Consider the following 25,227-nt stretch of genomic DNA (forward strand, 5'->3'; position numbering starts at 1 on the left):
GAAAGAAAGAAAGAAAGAAAGAAAGAAAGAAAGAAAGAAAGAAAGAAAGAAAGAAATACAGACAGACATGCTTCCATGGTGTTCCACTTGACTGGGAGCCCCATGAAGGCAAGGGCTGGTGTTGCTGGTTTTCTTCACAGCTATGTACTCAGTGCCCCAAACAGTGACTGGCACGAAATCAGTATTTATGGAATCAACGCTTTCTCAACTGCATTTAGAACAAAACCCTTGGGGTGCCTGGGTGGCTCAGTCGGTTGAGCGTCTGACTTCGGCTCAGGTCATGATCTCACAGTTCGTGGGTTCGAGCCCCGCATCAGGCTCTGTGCTGACCGCTTGTTCAGAGCCTGGAGCCTGCTTCAGATTCTGTGTCTCCTTCTCTCTCTGCCCCTCCCCCACTCACACTTTGTCTCACTCTGTTTCTCAAAAATAAATAAATGTAAAATAAAAAAAAAAATTTTTAGAATAAAACCCTAGATCCTGACTGGAGGCACGTTCTGACTACCGTCACCTTTCCGACCTCATCTCACATTACCCTCCCCACTCGGCCCAGCCACCCTGGTCCCATTCTCCCTCTCTTCCCACGCTCCTCAGGTCCTCCTGCCTGTGACATTCTTCTCCCCAACTGGCCGCTGCTGACCCTCCAGGTCTCATTAACCAGTCACCATCCCCTAATGGCTCTTACTCAAACTATAGCAAACTGCCCCACTGTACCCTCTTAAAGGGCTCTGCTCTTTTTCTTCATAAAAGCGATCACATCTTGCAAGACCCCAAATATTTGGGATTTTTGCTGTTGTTGCTATTTAAGGGCCAATCTTCCCCACTGGGCTACAAGCTCCATGAGGACAGAAAGGCATATTTGATTTTACCCAGTAACCTGTTTATGACAGACACATACTGGATAAATGCTCAGTAAATAATGAATGGATGGGGGCACGTGGGTGGCTCAGGTCATGATCTCAACAGTTCATGAGTTCAAGCCCTGTGTTGGGCTCTGAATTGACAGTGCAGGTCTGCTTCAGATTCTCTATCTCCCCCCTCTCTCTCTGCCCCTCCCCCATGTGCGCTCTTCTCCCTCTCTCTCTCTCTCTCTCTCAAAAATAAACATTAAGAAAAAAAATGCAGAGCTCTTAAAACACACACACACACACACACACACACACACACACACAGAAACACACAATTAGTGGATGGACCACCCCATCTTCTCCATCAATCATGCTGGGACCAATTACTTAAAACTGGTGAGAAGAAAAAATAAAAAATAAAATAAATTAAAACTAGTGAGAAGGCTTCACCCTCTGCTCCTTATTGATGTGTTTCTCTACCTCTCCCTTCTCCATAATTCACTCCCTTCCTCCTCCGTTCATTCCAAATCCACCAAAAGGACATAGATCAAAAAATACACAACCTTGTGCCCCCCCCCCCCCCCTCCCCCCGCCCCGTATGGTCCATGTGAGTGGCAGCAAAGCCCACGCAGGAGAACTTCTACTGCTTTGAGCCCTATCCTAAGGAACCTTGGCCTGACAGTCTGTGGACAGCTAGAAGCTTTCTCATCCTCCTCACCGGGGTATATAGTGAAGGCTCCAGCACCCAGCGGGTTTTCTGGGTGGGAAGCGCTTTCCCTTGCAGAGAGAGTTTCCATCCGCAAAGAGCCTGTGAGCAACGTGAAATGTGAAACATTACAACCATTTTTCCTCCAGCTATTTCTAGGCACACAAATAACATCTAAGGACTCAAGGCCAGCTTGAGAAAACAATTGAGCCAGGAAATACTCAAGCCAGTGCGGAGGCAACAGAGCCCAAAAAAGTTAAAGTTGAGAGCCATGCCTTTCTGGAGAGTTTCCTGGCTTTTCCCAGACAGACGAATTCAAATGCAAAGTTCAACAAGGATCCTTTTCTGTGGGACCATTCGTACAATTGACAAGGGCCTCAATTAGAGCTTAGAAAAAAAAAATATATATGAATTTTTCACGGGTAAGTGTCAAATTTTTTAAATCGACAAATTTACCGCACACTTAGTATATCCTATTTTTCAGAAATCCGTCAACCCTCATCAGTAGTTAGTGTCACATTGTGGCCTGTCTACAAAGATCTCAGAATTGGGTCTCTTTCACAAAACCTAGATTGCCAGTATCTTCCAGAAGTCAAATTTAAGTGATCCATCCTAAGTATTTCTGTACACCTGCTGCTTAGGTGCAAACTTTGAACTGGCTGTTTATTTTGAACGTTGGCATTGTTCACCGGGTCACTGTGTGTGCAGAACAGCCACCTTTGTATCCAAGTGCTGTATGGGGCCTTCTAAAGCAAAAACAACAACAAAAAAACACTTTCTGCTATTTTTGTTCACAGAAACATGGAGCCAGGTCCTAAAAACAAGCACACGGTGACAGGAATTTTGAAGAGCCTACTAATAATTAATTATCTATGGTAAGGGGGGCGGGGTGGAGGGGAAGGAAATGGAAGGGTCCAAAGATGGAAAATCACAGATAAGGCAACTCGTTTTCACTGCCATTCATTTCAACCACCTTTTATCAGAGCTGTTAACAAGGAGCAAAAGAAAATGGATTTTCGCCTTCTCAATAAGGATTAAGCAGCAGAAATCCAGTCAAGAGGAAAGAAGGAACTTTCGAAGGAGAGGCAGACAGGATCAAGAGCACGCAAATGTCCAAGGTCAGAGGTCACAAATGGGTAACTCTTGGGGCCCAAAAGGCTCCATTTTGTATGGTTTGCAGGTTTTTTTCTTTTAAGTTGAACTAATTGCCTCATAAAACTATGTTCCAAATTCTTGGGAAATGAAGTCCCAGGCCTTCATTCCCACCTGGCCACAATCAGACGGGTTGAATTGTGGCTGCCCCACCCCTACCCAGGCTGCTTCACTGGTTTTTGTCACCTGCCCTATGATAATCCAGGACAGCAGTCCCTCAGCTCCAGAGGAAAACTAGGAGCACTCACATCCATTCCTCTCACAATGGCTCAAATGACAGGACCACCCACCCAGAATGACAAGCTACAGGCCAGGACAAAGCGCACCCCCTCCCCGCAACTTCCAGCTTCCTGTGGCCTCCACCCCACCATGCTGTGCTCCCAAAGACCCAGAGACAACCTGAAATCCCAGGTGGGAGTGGAGGGTGTTACGTGGTCCCCAACTCCCTAGAGTACAAACACTAAATTCCTTGGGAGACCTAGGAGCCATTCTTTCCAAATAGTGGGGCTGGGAGGCTGAGATGGGGCAAAGGTATGGTCAGGAAAATGTTAGACACACAGGATATACTGGCTCCGTGGGGCCCAAGAGGAATGACCCCCCTTTGGCTGCCAACACTTTCCCACTGGTGCTAAGAGTGAACAGCTATTTCCACTAAAGATCAGAAAAGCACTAAAGTTTCCATACATTGAAGACCGAGCCTTGAGATTTTTGGCTGGGCAGCAATTGCCTCTCCCTCCTTCCCTCAACTCTTGCTTCTACCTCATCAGCAAGCGAGCTAGCATTCCAAGAGATGATTTCCAGAGTGCTCCCAAAGAACAAAACTACAAGCATGACCTGTCAGCCCTGGGACTGTTACCAGCCCATCAAAAAGCGGTGCTAACCTCACCAACTTCCTGAGGCCATGCGGGGCTCAGTTCCTGCCAGTTACCATAAATCCACGGCTCCAGATGCCCAGAGCAGCTCCAGAATCAAGCAGTGGCCCGAGCAAATCCAAGGGCAACAATCTTCCCAGGCAATGGCTGTGGTTTTTGCCACCACCCCATCATGATCTCCACCAGCTCCCCCTCAGCTGCCTCACGTACACACACAATCTAAGTAAAAACAGCAGGCTTACAGCTTCGAGACTCTTCTATCCGTCCACTCAAGACCAGACTGAGCCACCAAGGCTTTTCCCCCACACGAAGTCTAAATGCCACTGGTAGGGGACACCGGCGTACTCTGGCTTCCTTGACCAGGAGAAGCATCTTTCTTGCCTACATCTGTTATTTCTTTCCAGCAACATGTCTCAAACCAGGATAGTTCCAGGAAAGGCTGGATCCCAAGGTGACTCTTCAGCCTTGGGGAACTTATGAAACCACACACCAGGAACCAAACACTCAGGACTCACCTGGAGGTCAGTGTCGAAGAGAACAGTAAACCAAAGGCCACATTCACATGCACATGTCACCCTAATATCCAGTTCATTTTCACTATTGATTTCATTGCCCATCTTCCCCTCCAGAATGTAACTTCTATGAGGACAGGAGCTACGCTGGTTTTCTTTCTTGCTATATCTCTAACCTAACAGTTGAGTGGACGGGGGAAGAAAGAATACTAACAGATCATAGGATGTGAACCCCAGGAAACTTACATGGATTTCCTACTGAATCCCCAAACTTCCCTCTAAAGCTGTTAGGATGTTGTTTAAGGAGAGGACCATGTGGGGGGCACTCTAAACTGTACCCTGCTCCTGTATTAGCACTGCAGAGGTTTATCAAGAAACTGGACTATGCAAAGATGAAATGAGACACCGTATTATAACCTCATCTGCGTACATCACCCGTGGTTTATTTGGAATTCTACGGAAAAGACACCTCAAAAGACGTAACTCGCCTTAACCAGGCCTGGATCTTCTTATGACTGTCTTCTGCCGCATAACTAGTAAGCCAGCTTGCATATTTTGCATTAATGTCTTCATGCAGGGCTGGTTTGAGTTTATTTTTGTTGCTTTCATTTTAAGACTGTGTTTATGCCTCTCTGTTAGACTTCCAGCCAGAAGAAAAATGACAAGATGCTAAGTTTGTCCTTTTTTCAGAGATGCTCCAGACGGTTCCTGGAGGCACATGGGAAGATTAACAACTTATAGATGCCAACTCACTGGCATTGGGTAGTTTTCCAGAATGGTTTTTGCGGAAGAAACAGATACACTAAACTAGTCCTGTGTCTCGGCTTCCACGCTCCACGATGGGGCCTCTTGTTCTCAGAAAAGCAGCAGCATTTACCTAGTGCCGAACTCAGCGCCCTGCCTTGTGGGCCACAAATCCAACTATAAAGGAAAGCACTAAATGCGGAACAGCTCAGAAAAGGCTGTCTCTTAAAAAAGGCAGCAGCGTTTTGAGGAGCAAAAATAGTAAGAGAATTTTTTAAACTTGGAAAAGTTGAATACAGCTAAGAATATTTCAAAGACCCCCACTTGTGATTTCCCTCCTGCCCTGCTTTTCAATGGACTTGCCTCTTGTACAGACAGCTAAACACACACACACACACTCACTCCCTCTCTCTCTCTCTCTCTCCCTCTCTCTCTCACATACTCCTTTTTTAATCCCACCAACCCTCCTCCCCCAAAGCCAGGCTCACAGTGACAGCTTCAAACAATGACATCACCCCAGGTTTGCCTCTTTGGCAGGGTCAAGAATATTGTTTTCAGTGAATTTCCTGTAAAGGTTCTTAAGGCAGGAAACTAGTCCTGTGCCTTGAGTCCTCCGCCTGTTTTGAGCCATCCTGTCAAGTCGAAACAAAGGCTTTTTGTGTTTTTTCCTTTAAAAAAAACAAAACTTCCCTGCGCTTTTAATGAGCGCCTTAATTACAGCTAAAGAATTAGATATATTTACGTATGACCTCATGCCTGCTGATAATTAGCAATTTGAAAGACCTGGCACATCTTTAGCGCTGGTTCCTTCTCCTTCACCCCCCTCCCAGAAGCGTTCAGGTTAATTACTAAGCTTGACCTTCCAAAACAAAGTAGGTCTGGCCCAGCCAGCCACCCCACCCCAGGCTCCCAGGCAGAGAGGGGCTTGTTCCTCCTCCTGAGTGGAGAATGGAAACTGCGTCAGAGAAGGTCAATTTGCCCAGGATAATGATGTAGGAGGGGTGACAGGTTTCTGGGGGGGCCCCACTCTAAGTGTCGACATGTTTTAATTAACGCTCAGGCTAAATTAACCCTGGCACAGTCAAAGGGAAGAAAACTGCTCATCTCAGAGGGAGAAAGTGTTTGGATTTGCAGAGTCCCAGTCGTGACCGAGGGGTGCCTCTCCGAGGGGGTTCCCACTGAGGACTCTTCATGTCGGTGCCTTGGGTTCTCTGGTTCTCCTCCTTGCGAGAATCCCGACAGGAGGTGCAGCTGACTCGGCTGTTCCTTTCGGTACACTTTACCGTGTGAGGGGTGTGCACGGCCGGATTTGGAAGGCGCAAACCGGTGGCCCTCGGGCAGGGTCCCGCCTGCACGCCCAGCCCTCCCACCAGTCAGTTGCCCCCTCCATTGTAACATTTTCCAATTTCCAAATTTGCTGCGGCCCTGCGCCCTGTTAGGGGAGAGGCTGGGAGGCGAACATTCTCCTCATTCTTTTGCCTTATTAGGTTATGGATTTGATTGCTTTTGGGGGGGATAGGGGCTAAGTTGAGGAATGGCATCAGGAAGTGACCTCGGGAAGGGGGGGCAGGAGGAAGGCGGTAAAGAGGATGGAGCGGCAGGCGTGAGAAGCACCGGGGAAGGAGCCTGAAAGGGGCATGGCTCCGCTAAGCCCTCTAGAGAAGGTCCCACGTTCCGGGTCAGCAACTGGGCGCAGGCTCCCGCACGCCTCTATGCCGTTTGATAGCATTTCTGGATCATTATTTTGGGGGTTAGTAGCGAAAGGCTCCTCCTCTTTCTACATCTTACCAGTTGAGAGAAAGCAGGCTGACCCAAAGCTGGAGGTTGTTTCTAATTTGACTGGATAAAGTTTTTTGTTGTTGTTGTTGTTGTTGTTTTTTGCTTTGCAGGAAAGGGGACAGGGAAAGAAGGGGACCCAGGGAAAGAGCCCCTGGGCTTATCCCAAACTTAATAACAAGCTGTGTGTTACTCATGAAAAGCCTTGCCAGCACTGCCTATGGCTCATCCAGACACGAAACCGTTCAGGACTCGCAACTCAGAAACAAGAAGCTACCTCCTAGGCAATGAGGCACAGATGGCCTCAGAAGCTGGGGAGAGGTTGTGTCACTTATGGCTCAAGTGCGGGTTGTCACTTGACAGAGGATTCGTCTTTGAAGGTACTGGCTAGGTTTTAGGGTTCAGAGCTCCCTGGGGGGGCACCTTAGGAATGCGGGCACATGTTGTGGCTTTCCACTGAACTGCACGTCTCAGCAGGTCCCTTTAACTCCTTTAAAGAGAAGATACGAGAAGCAGGGCCCACCTGCACGCAGGATGGTGAGCCGCTGTAATCATTAAGAAGCTACATTTATTGAGCACAATGTGTCGGGCACTGGGCCAGGTGTTTTACATATACTATCTCATTTAATTCTAGAGTCAGCCTGTTGAGGTAGGATGATGATCCTGTTCAAAGGAGGACACTGAGGTTTAACCTCTATCACCTGCCCAGGGTCACACAGCCAGTAGGTGGAGGGCATGGGTGCAGAACCCAGGTCTGTCTCCCTCTAAAGGCTGTGCTCTGACCCTCCTCCCACCGCACACCTTTCACTCCTCTGGTCCCGTCACCAGAACCAAGTATGGAGATGGAAGCACAGGAACCCCCTCCCACAGGAGCTCAGCACCCTCAACGCCCCCTCCCAGGCTGCAGCTGCTTGGGCCAAGAGACAGCCTGAATCCCAGTGACATCTGAGCCGCCTCCTCTAGTCTGGTGGGTAGGCTGGGTGCTATCGGTTAACCCACTAGCTAAGCAGGCAGCTCTTCCCAGAGCCCGGGTTCGCGCATGAAACTTGGTGACCCTATAAATTCTGCAACTCCTCCCCCAGAAAGCTCTCCCAAAAGGTGGGCAGAGCAAGCGTTCTCCAACGACAACTAATGAGCCCCAGGTTCTCTCCTCGAAGGAAGTCCACTTCCATTGCAGCCTTTCAGAAGTGGGGAAAAGTCCCCCCCCCCCCAAGGATGGTCAGGCGGACCCCGCCTTGCAGCCATAATAAGCTGGATAAAGAAACACACCGGCTCTGCTAATATTCTGCAGCTCTCTCTCCATAACGGCACAAAGAGTTAGGTGCCAAGCTACAAAGACTGGCTCATTCTGGGGAACACCTGTCCCCCTCACCATTGCCACCAAATCCTTCCACAGCAAACCTACTGATCCCAGGCAGTCTAAAGGAGGAGGCCAGGTTCTACTGGATGATTTCAGCTGCTACTTCACCTGCATGAGCCGAGCTGTGTCACAGCTCTCAAGCATCATGACTGAAGGGAGAAAAACCCAACCCGGAACCACACAAAGAACGAGGCATGGGGCAGCCACCCTGACCTTATCTTGCAGTGGGGCCACAGACTGCAACTCAAGTATGTCAATCTTGGAAAAGCATATCAAGGGCACTGCACTAGTTGAATCACACAGTTGGCCATGAGCACCTGAATGAATGTTTTTTTTGTTTTTTTTTTTGTTTTTTTTTTAAACACACTGGAGTATTTCCTGGGATGGGAAGTCTAAGTTCCACAAGCCAGCTCTAAGGCATTTATTTAAAGAAAAAAATAGCACCTGTAAGCCGAGCTTGGCAGGCAAGAATAAACTTTCAAGGCAGAACGCTTCCAGGCCACCCTCATTCCAGGGACAGCATGTTAACTGTGGCACACCAACCAACCAGGCTGTCGGGGACCAACCCTACTCATTTCTGTGATATCAGTACAGAACTGAGTGGTCGTCTGGACTAGGAGGCAGTGGTGACATCACACACCCGGATGGGCCACGAGGCACAAGGCTTGGAGAGACTCCTGGACCGAAGAAGCGAGTCTCTCTCCCTTCCTTTTTCTCAGGCCTGTGCTTATTGTGAAGGGACCATCAGCAAGCTGAAGACAAATGCCCTGGAAAGGCTTAGTCAGGGCAGACTCCCACGTGGGACGTCTGGCCTGCCCACGACAGCCGTGAAAGTGACAGGCCCTGTGAACGGATATGGATTCGGACCCTGGGATCTGGCTGTTCAGAGGTTTCAAGGCATGGCTAAGATATACCGAGCATGGTGCCTCAAACGTGAAACTCCCCAAAGACAATGCTCATCAGCGGAAGGAAGTGGTAGGACTGCTCGTAAGACACATCTAAGGGCTACTGTTCAGTCGTACACAAGAGACCCCCTAATACTTCCCCCAGAAACCTGTGCACAGCTGGGGCAAAGGCCGACCCCTCCTGAACACTCACCTCCTTTATGAAAGTTTCCATGACTGACCCCACCTGCCCTTATTCACCCCTTTGCTCTCCCGGGACACAGCTAGAGTGCTGCGGGCTCGTCGGCGTGCCGCTTAGTGTCCTTCTGAAGTCTCATGCGGCTTTGCTCTCTCCCCATCTACACTGTGAGCTCCTTGAGAGCATGGGCTAGGTCTCCGGTTTCTCTCATACCCCTGAAGGCTCAGTGCGGAGCTCCGCTCTGCAGAGGGGCCCAGCGAGGGTTGCTGTCTGGCCCTGGCGGTCATGTTTCTACCTGAGTGCTGGACTCCACAGCCCATGAAGCCCCAACTCATGTTACACAACATGCTGGCTGGCTATAAAATGCAGACCCACTTTGCTCTGCGGCCCCCAATTCTGCTACCTAAGTGACAAGTGCTAAAGTCTTTCAAAAGACCTTCTGAGTCTTTACAGTGTGATGGAAAGAGACAGCTCTTTCACCCCCACCCCCAAGCCTTTCCTTTTCTATCTGCAGGAACAGCCTGGAGCAGGTTCAGCTCAGCATAAATGCATAATAAGCCACCCACCGTGGAAACTTACAGCTGTACCCCAGACGTGGGGTAGGACTCCATATAATTGGCCACGTTTTCCATTTGCCATTACACTCTCTTCCCACTCTGAACTGGTTTTACAAAGGGGAGGTTTTATTTTTGTATTTAAGGCGGTAAGGATAAAAACACATGCACTTATCTCCCCTCCTATACAGCTACTTAAAAGATTTAACAAGTTCACATGGGTATTCTGCCAGGAGAGTGGAAACCTCGCCGTCTTCTTTCCAGCCCAAGAAGCTGGCTGGCCATGCCATCACAGGGCGGTTTCATACTCATTCACTCCTCTCTAGTCTGTCAACAGGGATGATTTTTGCTGCCGAACTGCACAAAGGGCAGGGCAAAGGGAATCCCAGCCCACGTTCAAGGTGGACGCTTTACGGTCTGCGAACTCAGCTTCTTGCTGGGTGCTGTGTGTACACAGTGTCCACTGACAGCCCAGAGCTGTGTCGCTGTTCCTCCCACCCTGAGTGAAAGCCACACAACTAGTCCGACAGGCGTGCCTTCAGATGGGGAGCCACGGGCAAAATGAAATCCACGGTGTTACTGGATTGGCTTCCAGTGGGGTGCGGAAAGCTGAACGTCTCAGAACCAATCAGCCTGCATGTACGTCTCCCGGAACTAGGACCACGCTAGCTACGGCTGCACCTGACCAAAAGAAACAAGGCGGAAATACTGAGTAAATGGAAGAGGGATTTACAGAGAAAGGGAAGTCCCAGGAGAAGAGCCAGTTAAAAAAATCAGGCTCCCTGGCTTCCCACTTCAAAGAGGCAACCACAACATTTTACCAGAGATGCTTTATAAATCAAGCGGCCTCTTGATGGGACTGAAGGGGACTGGAATTTGTTCAGAGGGTAAGAGTTAAGTTCTCTACGAGAGACAGTACAAGGCCACATGAGTCCACGGTGCTGTAAAACGCCAGATTCAAAAGTTACCAACGCTTTAATCAAACACAGGTGTCTACTGCAGCAATGAGCACAGAGATAATTGAAGCTTTTGTTTAGTTTAATGCTCCACAGTCCCAGGATTCCCACTTCAGAAGTCAGTTCTGGTTTGGCCGGTCTAGGGGCCCCGAGAGGAAAGGGGTGCAGGGCCAGAATCCTGGAAGCATGAGGTTCCTGGACTAATGGAATCTAAGAGGCACTGAATTTGTAGACTCTAGGCCTCATCGCCATTTCCAACAAAAAAGCTCTGAGAGAGCTGTGACTGTCTTTTCTACATGCCCTGCTCTGGCCACTCTGCCCTTCTTTCTGTTCCTCATGGCCTCCACACATTCGTCCGCCTGCTTGGAACAGCCTACCCATAATGCTTTCTTGGCTCCCTCCCTCATCCCTTAGGGAATAGCTAAAATATCATGTCTTCCAAGATCTTCCTCTTGATCGAAAGTGCCTGCGCTGTGCCCTAGTCCCCTCACCCACCTCTCCCCAAGCCATTCCCAATCACCAGACTGTAGTATATGTAGATACAGGAGCACAGGCTTGAAAACCAGACCTTCCAGGTTCAAATCCTGGCACTGTCACTCGAGTAAGTGACTTAAACTCCCATTTCCGCACGTGTCTGGTTAGGGTAACAATACCTACCTCACAGTCCAGGTAGAGCGCTTAGGGTAGAGTCGAGCACAGGGTAACACGCTGGCGACTGTTATTATTTAACTGACACCCCCATCACGCCATCTTGTCTGAAATTGCCTAGTTTTGCTTATATGCCTGCTCTCTGTCTCCCCCATCAGCCTATAAATAGATCAAGAATATACAGAAATGAGATGGAAGATGGTTTGCATTTGGTCATCTGATTTCCTTGGTGGCCACTGGCCAATCCCAAAATGGGGAGCTGGCTCCCCAAACTGCCCACATTCTGATATAAGTGAACCCACAAAGCCTGAACTACTACTCAGAAGTCTCATGTTTAAACAATGCTTGGAATGTTTGATAGGAACACGCATTTATTTTTAGGCAAGAAAGTTGTCTCCTAAGCTAACCCTGTAGCCCTGGAGCAGGCCGTATTTGGCAAGCATTGCTTTGTGGTTGTTTATTAAAGAGGCCCAGAACTTTCTCAAGTCTAAGGTAGCTGCAAAAAGAGAACTCAATGAGCAGTGAGTCTTCTATTTTTATGGTGAAAGCTTGTTCCCTTTGAATCTCTAGGGTGTTTCTGGGCAGCAGGTAAGAGCCGGGCCCCGCTCCTTGACATTACGCAGCTTGGGGCCAACCGTCCCTAGAATGGATCGACGGATTGGATTCTTTTCTGCAGACTGCCTTTGTGTCAGTGAGTTAAAGAAAGTTACAAAAGGAAGGGGAAAATCGGTTTCCCAAAATGGTCAAGAACGCACTCCCCAAATCAGGCTAGGTATTTCCTCTCACTCTACCAGCAGACATAGCACTGGGTGACTTCAGGCCTGACATCTCTGAAAAAGACATCTTGATACAGACCTTTCTGTTTTACAGAAAGTCAAACCCTCCCAGACTTGGCAGCATAGCTCAAATGACCAAAAAAAAAAAAAAAAAAAAAAGAAAAAAAAACCTGCCTCACAATCCTGGTGATGTTTACCGTCTGGAGACCTTCCAGGACTGGTTAGCAGACAGCCTGTAAGAAGGGTTGATTCATCAGACCGCCCTTGAACCAGCCTGGAAAACCAGCTGCTTCCAGACATTTTGAATTCTGAAACTGAGTTTATATCATCAGGCAGAACTGGAAGACCATACAAGCCTACAAAATTAAAAAAACAAAACAAAACAAAACAGAAAACCTGACTCTTCCAAACACAATCCATGCCAGCAAGAGCCAAATAAGTACTTTGTAAAAGCATTTAAATATTTTCATCAGATTCAGAGTTTAATGTAAAGGTATTCAGTCCCTTAAAGGAAAGAGGGGGAAGTAACAGGGAGAAAAAAGTTTATTTACTGTCAGAGTTGGGGTAGGAAGGATGTAGATTTTTTTGTTTTTAATGTTATCATGGAATGAACTGCACTTGGGATTTGCTGGAAACTTCAGAGTTCTTTTTAATTTGTCAGTGTTTGTGAAAGCAGGCAAAAGATGCAGGCACATTCTGCCCTGCTATTAAGAAGTCACATAGCTGAGATTCCAACTCTAAATGCCTGGAGAAAAAGCACACATCCCAGCCACAAAGCCAACAGTGGCTTTCATGGTGGACTCTTTTTCTTCTCCCGCTCTCATGCGCAAACGCACGCCCTTCAGGGATAAAATGGCCCGCCCGATTCCTGCACCAGGAAACAAGCTTCTCATCCACCCACCCAGCACGGCCACGGTGCCTGTGGAGACTTTCCTGGGAGACCGGCTGGCGGCAGATTTCTGCCCAACAGCCCAACATTCCACCATTAGTGCTGCCTCTGGGATGGAGGCGCTCCCCAAAACAATAAGTGACTCAGTTTCCATGGTGACATCAACTAAACACCTTTTACTCATACCCAGATTTTGATCAGAGACTTACATGTTGACTATTACACACGCACAGACTGAGGCAATGACACTGACTGAAGCAGACTTCCAACACCACCCTCGGCGTTTGGTAAAAGCCTGTCGTTTCAATAACACAGGTTGAAGACCCACAAACTCTCCTAGAGTGACACCCCCTCAGCCTCCCAGCATGGCTGGTGGTTGAATCACTTTCAAGCTTCCTCCCGTGATGGTTCTTCTAATCTCAACTCGGCCTTCTCTGCCATCGAAATGAAATACACATAATTTTTTAAAAAAGAGAAAAGAAATATATCCATTTTACTTCCTGCTATGCCCCCCTCCTGGATGGCTGCTAATTAAGATATTTATAAATCAGAGTCACTACTCAGGAGTTAGGATATGAAAACCCTCTATCTTAGGCTTTTTTGGAGATTAAAAAACCAAATGTGTTCTCTTCATTTGTGGAGAACGAGGAGCAAGGCCTACCGCCTGCCCCTGGCACAGCCTCCCATCCACCTAGAAATGTGGCTTCCACCCACTCTCAACAGCCATCAAGGAGGGGGGGGAAGATGAAAAGAAAAACCCACTAGAAAGCCAGTGACAGACATCACTCAGACCCACACCTTCGGGGGGGGGGGGGGACTTTAAAAAGCATAAAACAAACCACAATGTCTTCTTTATTCCTGCCCGAAGCTGAAGACACAAATGCTATTGTGTGGCTGGTGTTCTAGCATCCCATTCAATCATTTCAACACCGTCAACGATATTTCCCAAGATGACTTCATTGTGTTCCCCAAGTAGTAACGGCCACTTCCAACTACTTCTGCCCTGTGTCCATAGTTCCACTGGAAAACAAAGAATCTGTTCTGCTCTGCTATTTGGAAGAAAAACATTTAAATAAGCCTTTCTTAACTCGGCAGGAGGGCACTGCTTTCCTTTTAGAATCTAAGATTCAGATACCCAAACAGGACAGCAGTGCAGTTTCTTCCTGGGGGCAGCCAAACTTTCAGTGTGTATGTTATGTGTAAGAAAGCCAGAGCCTTAAAAAGAAAGCTGTGTGAGGAGCAAGCGATAAGCCCACAATTCTTGTATTTACAAAGTGGCCCTGCTTTCTTCAAAAACAAACAAAAACGCCTAACATTTGAAAGCAGAGATAAATCCAGAGTCTTGTGATCTTGAGTGATGTGTTCAAGTACAGCACGGTTGGGTGTGTGTTCCTGGGTAAGTCACTCTGCCCGGAATGTTTCCAGGGTTGAATGAGATCGTTTTTTCCAAGTGTGGCATGCACACTTGGGAGATTTTAAGGATTATTCACATCCTACATTAACCCTTGAATCACCATGAGCTTATTCCTTTGATATTCTTGTAAACCTTCTGATTACTTCAAAGAGAAAGTCTCTGCTTGGTACTGTGGTCTTTAGCACCTCACTGACACTTGCCAATCTCTCTTTTTAACAAAGAGAGCAGGCCTCAGGCCCAGAGCCTTCAGCGGGAATAAAACCTAGCTAGAATTTAAGGACATTGTTTGGTTCTCAGCATGTTTATTTTCGCAGTTTCCTTCTATTTATGGCCAGGGAGGCTGAGTTTTTCATTTATCATACTTATATAACTTTTCCTTTTAAAACTAAGGCAAATTGACTTAAAGAAAGTTTTAAGTGTATAAAAAATTTTTAAATGGTATGAAAAAATCACAAATGACTAAAGTTTAGGAAACAGGGAGACAAGGGCAGGTGCGAGGAGGCAGGGGCGGCAGCTGCTCTGGCTGGGGGAATCACGTTTCAAACGCAGGATGGTTCCTCACTCTTGGGGGGATGGGGCTCATCCCAGAAACGCAGATGCCAGCACAGAAATAGGTGGCAAATAGCAAATCCCAAATAAGCTCAATCCATTGGCTTCCCAGTCACTTCAATAAATTACACCTAAGAAAAAGGCCACTGGCTTCTTCCAGAGTAACTGCTGCTCACACTAAAGAGAAGGCAACCAAGTTACACCAACCAGCTTTTCAAGACTTTCCCTGGACATTCCAAGTTAATGCATCGATTGTTTACAGAGGAAGGGGAGGGGGAAGGACGTGAAAGAACACAACCAAAAAAGGCACAACACCAAGACAAATGTCTCAGATTTTTATAATCCCAGGGAGACCGCTACTTGGATAAAACTTCCCACCAGCACGGATGTAAAGACACCCTTGCCAGTTAAATTCACATGAAGATTTCACTTTCTGGATGGAGGGAGGCAAGATCCTTCTCCTCCCAGCCAGCTGGTTAATTTTCCACCCAATAAGATGACTCTTTACAGAGTCTGGAATTTAAAACGATTGTTTCTCTTGATCCACTAACCCTAACACTCCTTGATACCTGAGATAGTGACTAAAATGTAACTCATAAACCTTCCTGAAGAAAAGCACATGTTACTGTGCCACTTTCAGACACTTTATAACAAATTCTGGCCATTGGCGTCTAGACTGCCAACACTGTAAAACTAAGTTTCCTTATAACTGTGCTTTGATGTTTTAAACTTTAAACTCCTCCTAAACAAGGACTAATCTTGGACTCTCAAACCACCCGTGCTATAAAGACTTCTTTCAAACCTCCATGGATGACAGAATTTGAAATCTGCCCAAGCAGAAACTTCTGCCTGCCTACCTACCTGTGTTTCAGCCACCACTGCCACTGAATGACCACCTTGCTATCACTTGCCTCTTATTTCCATGGAAAAAGAAAAGGGGTGAAGAGGAGCTTAAACAAGGTAACATGAGTATTTTGTTATTCCATAAAATAAATATATAAATAAAAGCAGTGGGAGTGAACTGAGGAAAGGGACTTGAATGTGACTGATGAGACTATGGACATCACTAAGGGAAGAAAATAGGGATAAACTGGGGGGAAACACTGGTCTAGAATATACTAGGGGTGCCTGGGTGGCTCAGTCAGTTAAGTGTCTGACTCTTGATTTTGGCTCAGGTCATGATCTTACAGTTTGTGAGTTCAAACCCGGCATCAGGCTCTGAGCTGACGGTGCAGAGCCTTCTCGGGATTCTCTCTCTGCCCCTCCCCTGCTCGCGTGCACACTCTGTCTGTCTCTCACACACAATAAATAAGTTAAAATATACAAAATGCCAGGGAAGAGCTAAACATGTTGCTACTTAGCTACTCAGAAAACTTGAAGGAGCAATTGATACTAGTGCAAACTGCTGCTCGCTTATTATTTTTGCCCTTCCCCTCCCCCCCAGTGGAGGCAGTAAGGGAATCCTTGTTTTAAGAACCCTAAGATTTGGTCAAAGGCTTGTACAAATCCCAGCACACTGTCAACCAATACAGCAAAAGCCAAACGTATTCATCTCAACAGTCTCAGAAATTCCTTGCGCCTTCTCAAATCAATTCTCTTTTGGTTCCACTCGCTTTACTGTCCTCTTGCTACTCACTCAGGTAACTGGAAAACAGTGCCGTCTGGCCAAAGTCTGCCATGGCTGGAGTATGTGTTTAAATTTTAAATGACAGAGGTCCCCACCCCAGAGGCTTAAGACCAGAATGCAGACTGGTCCCTGCTCCCTTGAAATCTGATTAAAAAGACGTTTTGAGAGTGCACTCGCACCTCTTAAATGACCTCCCTGAATGCATCTCGGGAGTTTAACAGCACCAGCAACACCGATATTAAAACATCACCCTCATTTCCAGGGCTGTTTTCCTCCAACATGTCACCAAACACTTTCCCCACAAGGAAGTCTGCTTGAGGCCAGGCAATTGGCTGCCCTTAAATAAAACCATTTAGCCCCAGTCCCAACCCGGAGGGTGAGTCAGCTCCCTGCTGCCAGGGTAGCCTCCTTGTTGGTCTTGGAAGCCGGAACCAGGGAGGGTGTTTCAAAAGGCACAGGGCAACCCTGGGTTGCCACCCTGGACCGCCTAGGATTAGATGTATCAGCAGGCACCACTCCCACTTCACAGACCAGCTCTCGACTGAGTGAGTGTGAGTGGCTACCAGGGGCACTGTTACTCCCGGGGCCATTCCCCCAACACCTCCCCTCTTTGGCAGTCATCAGAAAAGCTGTGTTCCGAAACACAGTGTCAGGGGATGGGGAGGGAATAGAGTGCTAGTGGCTCAGTGGCTTCCCCCACCCATCTCCCGAGAGAGCGGAGCATAGCTGTCCCCCTCCCATATTTGCAGTCTCATTTCTAGATGACAGTTAAGTTCGTTTAAGTTTTTGTCATCGATTTACGTATGTATTTATTTATTTTTTGTAGGTATGTTATTTAATTTTAAAAGCTGCTAAGGACTGTCGGTCTTAGCCAGATCCTAAGAGGGAAGCAATTAAAGTAATGGAACAAAATAACAGATGGCTACTTTGGGGCGTCTATTGTTAGCCTTAAAACAAAACAAAACAAAACAAAACAAAAAAAACCTGTCGGAGAAAAACAAAACACCATCAGAACGTTCAAATAATTAACTCACCCTTAATACAGCCGGAGCCAAAGGTCAGGGATCTAAACAGTGAGGCCCTGCCCTGTGAGCAGTGAAGTTTCAATGAACATGCAAACCCAGCAAAGGAGGCATTTCTTCTTGATCTGCTGAGGAGGTTCTGGACGAGCTGTCAAGAGACCTCTCCTGTCCCGGAGAGCAGGGGTAGCAGCAAGGCTACCCAGGCCCCTTTTGGCAACTAGGAGAAAGAACTGTGGCCGAGAACTGTAATTGCTGGAGAATCTGCTCAAAAACCAGACCAGTCCTTCGCTCATCCCCAGGAGAAAATCTAGGACCTTCCACGTCAGAAATGTTGCATAACCTACTTATCAGGTAATGCCCTGGTTACAGGGGTCTCAGAAGTCAGGGCAAATGGCTTCACCGGAAGCCACACACACACCCTGACTCGAACCAACCCTTGCCTAATCCCTAGAAGAATTCAATTCCACACACTTGAAGGGACTACAGCTATCCTGGACACAGATTTTCAGAGTATGTGAGTATATGCACAAGTGCCAGGGGCTCAGCCTTGGAGAGGCAAGAAGGGCAACCTGTTATTCACTAAAGCGACACTGTAATGTCGAAAAACTCAGCCAGGCTGTTTGGAGGGAGCAGGGGGCGGGGAGGGGGAGAGTCCTCTTAGAAGGGAAAGGACAGTCCAAACTTATGTATATATTCTTTTCCATTACCCCCTCCCCCCCTTCATAAAGGATCCCTGATCCATAACAGGAGAGTGCACAGCAGCGAAGCAATATTTTCCTGCAAAGAACAGTTACATGTAAATATCTGCTGCAGTAGGTATAAAGCTGGACATACTAGAATCTGGTCCTCACCGAGAACTGTAAGCAACTTGTATTAGAGGATGCTGTGAGCGACCCTTTCCCTCAACCTTGCCCAGTCCTTAAGGAAAGGAAGAGGGAAAATAACACAGAGCAGCGAGGCCTTGGGGTTCCATTGAGTCCTCGTTCCCACCCAGGCAGACATGAATGGCGCCCCGGCCTCACCCAGTGTGCAAGGGAGACTATAACCACGAAGGAGCACACACCCTAACTCCCAGAAGGGAGTGGAAGTGAGCTAGCAAAAGGAGTCATTTGGGGAAGGGTAGAAGACAGGAAGGGAAGGAAAAGGAAGGTTCCCTCACCTCCAGTACCTGAGAGAAAAGAGGGATTCACCTTCCCATGCACTCGGAGCCGGAGAAGACAGATCCCAGAAATTCTCGAAAATAATCCTGTGGTCCCCTGTCCCTCTCCCGACTTTGCAAGTCTCTTGGCAACTCTTAACCCTTTCCAACCCAGCACTGCCTCAGGCAATAAATTATTGTTGTGGCTGCTGGCTAGACCTCACTCTACCCTCAAAAAGCATTTATAGTTCAGATTATCTCAAGCCGCCCACCCTGAGGTAGGTGGCTCAATGGATAAGACCACCACCACCCCCACTACCGATGAGGAAATTCAAGCAGAGGCTGGGAATTTACTCAAGGTTATGCCAGGCCCCACCCCAGGCTGCCTTGGAACAGCTGCTCCTTTCACCCTCTCCCTCCATGCGGGGGGGGGGGGGGGGCCTGCAAAGAGACCCTGAGTGCCAATTCACACCCTCAAGAGGCTTCCAGTCACACTCTCCACTCTCGTTCCTCAGCTCACCGCTCAAACACCTTGAGTCTGCCCGCCACGTTCCTGAAAAACTCCACCAAGCCCACCCTCCAAAGTCCCAATACCAGCCACATCCATCTCTGCAGCATCACAGAAGGGCCTCCTTCGACCCCTCCTCATTTTACAGACAGAACTGTACTAAGAGAGCAAGGGTCTTGCCCAGGGCCACAAAACTGATTAGTAACAAAGCTGGGAAGGAAACCCAGATCTCCAGAACATATTAAAAGCCTCTAACTTCGAGCACCTGCTACTCTCTTCACACACACGTTACACAACCCCTCCCAACACACACACCCACCCAACACACTCCTTTCTTTGGCTCTTCCTGCACACACTCAAACCCTCTCTTCTATCATGAGAGCTCCCCTCCTCAACCACCTTGAATTATCCCCCCCCCCCCATTACCTCCTCTGGGCCTCCCACTCCTTTTGATCTCCCTTTCACTACTGTGGTCCCCCCTAAGTTGCTTCCACACCCCAACATGCCACCTGAAAACAGACGCTGCTTTAGGGGCCCTTCACCCCTTTCCCCCCAAAGACGCAATTCTTCCTGGACACTCGCCGCTTCCTCCCTTATTCTCCCTCCCCCCACCACCCCACTTTGCAGTCCCGGGACTGCGCCTCTAAAAGCCCTCCCCCCTCCAAATTCCTTCCTCTTCCTCGGTCCATCTCACACACTGTGTTCCTAATGAGACTTTCATTTTCCTAAACTAACCTCCCTCCCATTACCCGCCATTCCGTCGCTCACATTCTCTCCACCATGCTCACCTTTTCCACACTACCTTTTCCTTAGGCTCCATCCAACCCCCTACCTAGCTTTTCAACCTTGAATCAGTTCTTCAGAATCCCCTCTTCAAACACTCCAGGGACCATCCCCTTCACCCTGTTCATCAATTCCTCACTCCTCCTGCTTCCCAATCTTCTCCTCTTCCCTTCAGAACAGGGCACTCCAAATAATCCTCAACCCTTCAAGCACTTCTTACAGCTCCCTTCTTCTGTTCGCACCCCTGCCCATCCTCACACCCCATGCCACAGTCTCACACCCACTTCTCTCCTCTGCCCCTCTCATCTTCCAAGTCTCCCAGGTCTCCCCCCCCCCCCAACTACTCTTCAGACTCCACATTCCTTTCTTAGCACCCCTACTCCACCTTCAGACTTCCAGAATCTCCATCCCCTTTAGAACTCCCCCCAACCCCAACCTTCGGACCTTTCTGCACTCCAAATAACCCCCTCCATCTTCGAGCTCCTGTTCAGGCTCCCCGACATTAATTCCATCCTGGCCCACGAATTCCAGAACTCCCCCGTTTCTCTCCGCACCCCCCAACCATCCTCTGAACCTTCCACCCCGCCTTAGACCCCAATTCCATTTTAGAGGCTACAAGCTTCTCTCGATTTCCCCCAATATCCCGCCCAGACCGTCCAATTCCTTCATCGGGCTCTCTGATTCGTTTTTTCAGACTTCCATATTCCCTACTAGGCCGCCAATGATTTCTTCAGACTCTCAATTCCTTGCCCAAGTTCTACAATTCCTTCTCAGGACTCCAAACCCCTTCCCAATCCCGCCAATTCCTTCTCAACACCCCCGATTCCCATCACAGACCCCTCCAATTGTCTCTCAAGACCCTCCAACCCCCTTTCCGGCCCCCAGCCTCCCTCGGAAGCGCCCCTTCCAGCCCGTCCGGCCCGCGGGCCGCGCACCTTGCGCTGCTGCTTCTCCCAGGCCGGGTCCAGCAGCAGGTCCCGGTCCCAGTCGTCTTCTTGGGCCATGTAGTCGCCCATGCTGCCTCCGCCGCCGGCGCCATTGCCCCCGCTGCTGGGGCCGTACTGGTACGACTGGTTCGCCGCGTGGTAGTCCACCATTCCGCCGCCTCTTGCTCGCCCACCAGCCCGTCCGCTCCCGCCGCAGCTCCCGCCCCTCTGCCCGAGCCTCCGCCGCCGCCGCCGCCGCCGCCGCTTCAGCTGCTTTAGCCCGCCCTCCCCCAGCGCCTGCGCACTGCCTGCCGCGCTTGCGCACCGCGCCGCCGCCGCCGCCCTCCCGCGCGCGCGCGCGCCTCCTAACCAGGAAAGGGCTGAGACCCGCCTCGGGGAGCTCGGCGCCTGCGCAGAGTCCACTTCCCGGACCACCCTTTCGGCCCAAGTACGAGCCGCGTCCCCTCTCCCGCGTGAGCGCGCGTTCTCCGACTGTGGGCGGGGCCATATCATGAATGATTCATAAGGCGGGTCCCGCCATCAAGCCTTAACCTGCTGGGGCCTGTATTCTCATTCGACAACACAAATTCAACAAATATTTATTAAACGCCTCCTGTGTGCCAGATCATGTTTTACGCATTGGCACTAAACAAGAGAGACAAAAATCCTTGCCCTTGTGGAACTACCTTGTAGTGAAGGAAGATAACAAACAAAATTTTAGGAAGGATATTCCAAGGTGATAAGTGTTATGGAGAAAAATTAAGCATGAATGGAATATTTTTAAAAAGTACTCAGGGTAGGCTTTTCAGAAAAGGAGGACACTTGAACACAGACGTGAAGGATTCATGAAATAGACATGAGAATTAGGTGGGTTGGAATAGATACTGGCTGACTGGGAAGGTAAAGGAGTTTGGAGACTTGTCTATTCTTCATTCATTCCACAAACATTCATTTGAGCACCTACAGTGTGCCAGGCATTGCTCTTGGGCATTGGCAACGGAGTGCTAAGTATGACAAGCATGATTAGTTCTCAAGTGGCTCAAAAGGGGGAGGGCAACAATATATAAGCAAATAAATACAGATAAATGACATTGCCACATTAATAGCCCTCTCGAAAAAAATTGTTTAAGTTTATTTGTTTTGAAAGAGAGAAAGCATGTGGACGGGGTAAGGGGAGGAGGGAGAGAGGGAGAGAATCCCAAGCAGGTTCCATGCTGTCAGCACAGAACCAGTCGCCAGCCAGGCTAAATCTCAACCATGAGATCGTGACCTGAGGTGAAATCAAGAGCTGGCCACTAAACTGGCTGAGCCACCCAAGCGCCCCGCCCTCTCAAATTTAAATATCCAAAGCTAAGCTTCTGATCTTCCCAAACCTGATCACCCCACAGTCATCCCCATCCATCACAGTTCATGGCACCTGCAGTCTTCCAGCTCTGCAGGCCACAAACCTTGCATTCATCCTTGCCTCCTCTTTGTCTTCACACCCTACATCCAGTTCAGGACATTCTGTCAGTTCTATCTTAAAAGTATATACAGGGGCACCTGGGTGGCTCAGGGGGTTGAGCAACCGACTTCAGCTCAGGTCATGATGTCGCAATTGGTGAGTTCAAGCCCCGGGTCGGGCTCTGTGCTGACAGCTCAGAGCCTGGAGCCTGCTTCCGATTCTGTGTCTCCCCCTCTCTCTACTCCTCCCCTGCTCATGTTGTCTGTCTCTCAATAATAAATAAACGCTAAAAAAAAATTTTTTTTTAAAGTATATACAAAATCCACCCATTCCTCCCCCCCCCCCCCCCCCCCATGGCCCCACCCTAGTCCTGTCCACCCTTGCCTTGTCTTTCCTTGGACCACTGCACCGGCCTCTCATCCGCTTCCTGCTCCCCTTCCCGGTCCCCCAACCCCACTCTCTTTCCCACAGGAAGCCCAAGGGAGCCAGTAAACACCTGAGTCAAATCAAGTCTCTCCCTCCTCTGCTCAGAACCCCTCCTTGGTGCAACACTGAGTACAAGTCAAAGTCAAGGAAAGGAGGAAAGGCTGAAGAAGAAGTCTTCCCTGCCCTGGCCCAGCCCAGCCCCGCTTTTGAAACAAGAGACCCCTGGAGCTTCACAAGGTCTTCCCCATCTTGTCGGCATTTCCTCTCCCAGCTCACCTCCTTCTCTCCCTCTCAATCTCTGAGCTTCTGCCACACTGCTGACCTCCTTGGTGTTCCTCAAACATACCAGGCACGTTCCAGCCTCAGGCCTTTGTGCTGGATGATACCTTGTTACCACTGCCTGGAACACTGTTCCCAGTTGCTGGATCCCTGGGGCTTACACAGCCTCCTCTCCTACAGGTCTGCAGAAGTATCACCTCCTCAGTGAGACCTTCCCTGACCACCTTAGTAAAATAGCATCCTACACCTTCCCTCCTTTGCTTTTCTTCCAGAGTACTGATCACCATTCAACATACCATTTGGCTTATTTACCGTGTTTATCTGTCTCCTTCCCAAGAACGTCAGCCCATGAGAGTGGGGATCTTTGGCCACTGCTGTATCCCTAGTCTCTGAAGCAGCGTCTAGCACAAGACAGAAGCTTAATAAATCTTACGTGAATGAATGGATGGACTTAAAACCATGGTTAGGAGTTCAAGTTTTATTGGAAATGCAATGGGAAGTTAAGGGAGGACCCTAAGCAGGGGATGGCTGGGATCCACTACTGTTTACAGGATCCAGCAGCCACAGGAGGGGAACAGACTGTAGGTGGAGTAAACACAGGGAGACCAGCCAGGAGGCTGCCACAAAGGTCCAGGTGAGCAGGGACAGGGCCAGGGTCCTGGAGGAGGAGGGAGCTATGCATGTGGGGCAGTGGAAGGATCTGGGAAAGTGGAGCTGACAGGGCTTACTGTCCTGAATTGGATGGGGGCAGGGGTGGCCATGAGAATGAGGGAAGAATCCAGACTCAAGATGGTTCCCAAGGTTTGGACGTGAGGGACAGGGGAGTGTGAACTTGATTGGATTCAGGGAAGGTAAGAAGGTAAGCATTCAAGTTTGACTAGAGCAGGAACTGGCCCACAGTGTGAAAGGTCACAGTCAGCTACCGGGAATGGGGATGAGAAAACATGGCTCCTCCAGGTATGGGAGCCCACAGACTTCTCCCCACCTCTCTCAAAGTCACTGGAAGGCATCCAACGGCACGCAAAGGAAGCGGACAAGGCCCGGGCAGCAGCCCATGTTCCCAAGGGATGCCAGGATCTGGCCAAAGATCCAGGAGTGTTGGCTGTGACCTGGAGAACAAATCCAGAACTTTATGCTGGGCCTAGTTGGCAGGGAGAGCCACTGGGGCTATGGGCCATCTGCCCCACCCTGCCTGCTTCCGACAGACACAGAAAAATCTTCCACACAAAGGGCTCAGAGTTGGAGTTTGGCCCGCCGTCAGTGAGGCTTAAAGGCTCCCTTTATTTATTGATAAATGTTATTTGTGACAACATTTTATGTTTTTAGGTAAGCTCTATGCTCAACATGGGGCTTGAACTCACGACCCCAAGATCAAGAGTCGCGGGCTATGCAGACGGAGCCAGTCAGGTGCCCCTGATGTATTCCATCGTTAATTCTAGTTAGTGAAACAAGACGAAAAAGAGCTATGTCCTCTTAAGAGTGAGAGCATGCACAGATACTGGGGTGTCTAGAGGTGACTATGGAAGCAAATGAAATAACACCCCTAAGCCCAAGTGAGCATGACAGGTGTCAAGCGTATCATCTCTTAACTGTATGCCAAACTGTTCTAAACTCCTCTAAAGCATTAACTCACAGCAACGACTTCAGTGGGTACTCTCCTTGGTTGTAAAACAAGCACAGGGAGGTTAACCAATATACCCAAAAGGCGCTAGGCGGGGGTTTGAACCCAGGCAGTCTTTCTCTAGATCAAGTTCTTAGTTGCTCAAAGGATCCTCCTAGAGCAAAAGCAGGTAGACTAAGCAGGAAGGGATGTGCTTTCAAAAGAGGTAGAGGTCATTTCCTCTTCCTTGCGGAGCAGCCACAGTCAGTTGTGCAGGTTGTATTTTACACAAAGGCACCTGTCAAGTGGGTTGAGCGGGAGCCATACTCATCCAGCCGGGGTGCCTTTTGCTAACTCAAATAGCAGCCACTATGAACTGCCACCTCGTAGAGCTGGCTCTCAGTCACTAGTTACAGAAGCACTCTTTGTCCCCAGGATTCGGGCACACCCTAGTTCCTGGCTCCTGCTCAGGTCTGGAACCCAGGGCAAAGGGTGTCCCGCCCTACCCCGGCTCCCCAAGTCAGTGTCCTCAAAAGAATGATGGGTGTGCATGCAAGCAGAGGAGGGCTGAGAAGGGTGACAGCTGGGGCAGAGCCACTGCCCTCCCCATAGGCAAAGTTCACGCCTCGTGGCTTACA

At 49.0% G+C, this 25,227-nt stretch overlaps 1 protein-coding gene across 5 annotated transcripts in view; it reads right to left on the reverse strand.

Moving 5' to 3' along the window:
* ACTN4 (actinin alpha 4) overlaps positions 1-21,072 on the reverse strand; it is a 70,854-nt gene extending 49,782 nt beyond the window's left edge. For 2 of the 5 annotated variants that reach the window (XM_040445947.1, XM_040445943.1), the window contains exon 1: positions 20,850-21,072. In XM_040445947.1, the coding sequence (XP_040301881.1) occupies positions 20,850-21,011 (162 nt within the window). In that variant the 5' untranslated portion in view covers positions 21,012-21,072. The remainder of the gene's footprint in view (positions 1-20,849) is intronic. The other 3 variants (XM_040445946.1, XM_040445942.1, XM_040445944.1) reach the window with 2 other exon arrangements.
* Positions 21,073-25,227: the final 4,155 nt, after the last annotated feature.

This window comes from Herpailurus yagouaroundi, unplaced genomic scaffold (genome assembly GCF_014898765.1).
Source record: "Herpailurus yagouaroundi ecotype Mexico unplaced genomic scaffold, PumYag 194, whole genome shotgun sequence".
Taxonomy (NCBI): domain Eukaryota; kingdom Metazoa; phylum Chordata; class Mammalia; order Carnivora; family Felidae; genus Herpailurus; species Herpailurus yagouaroundi.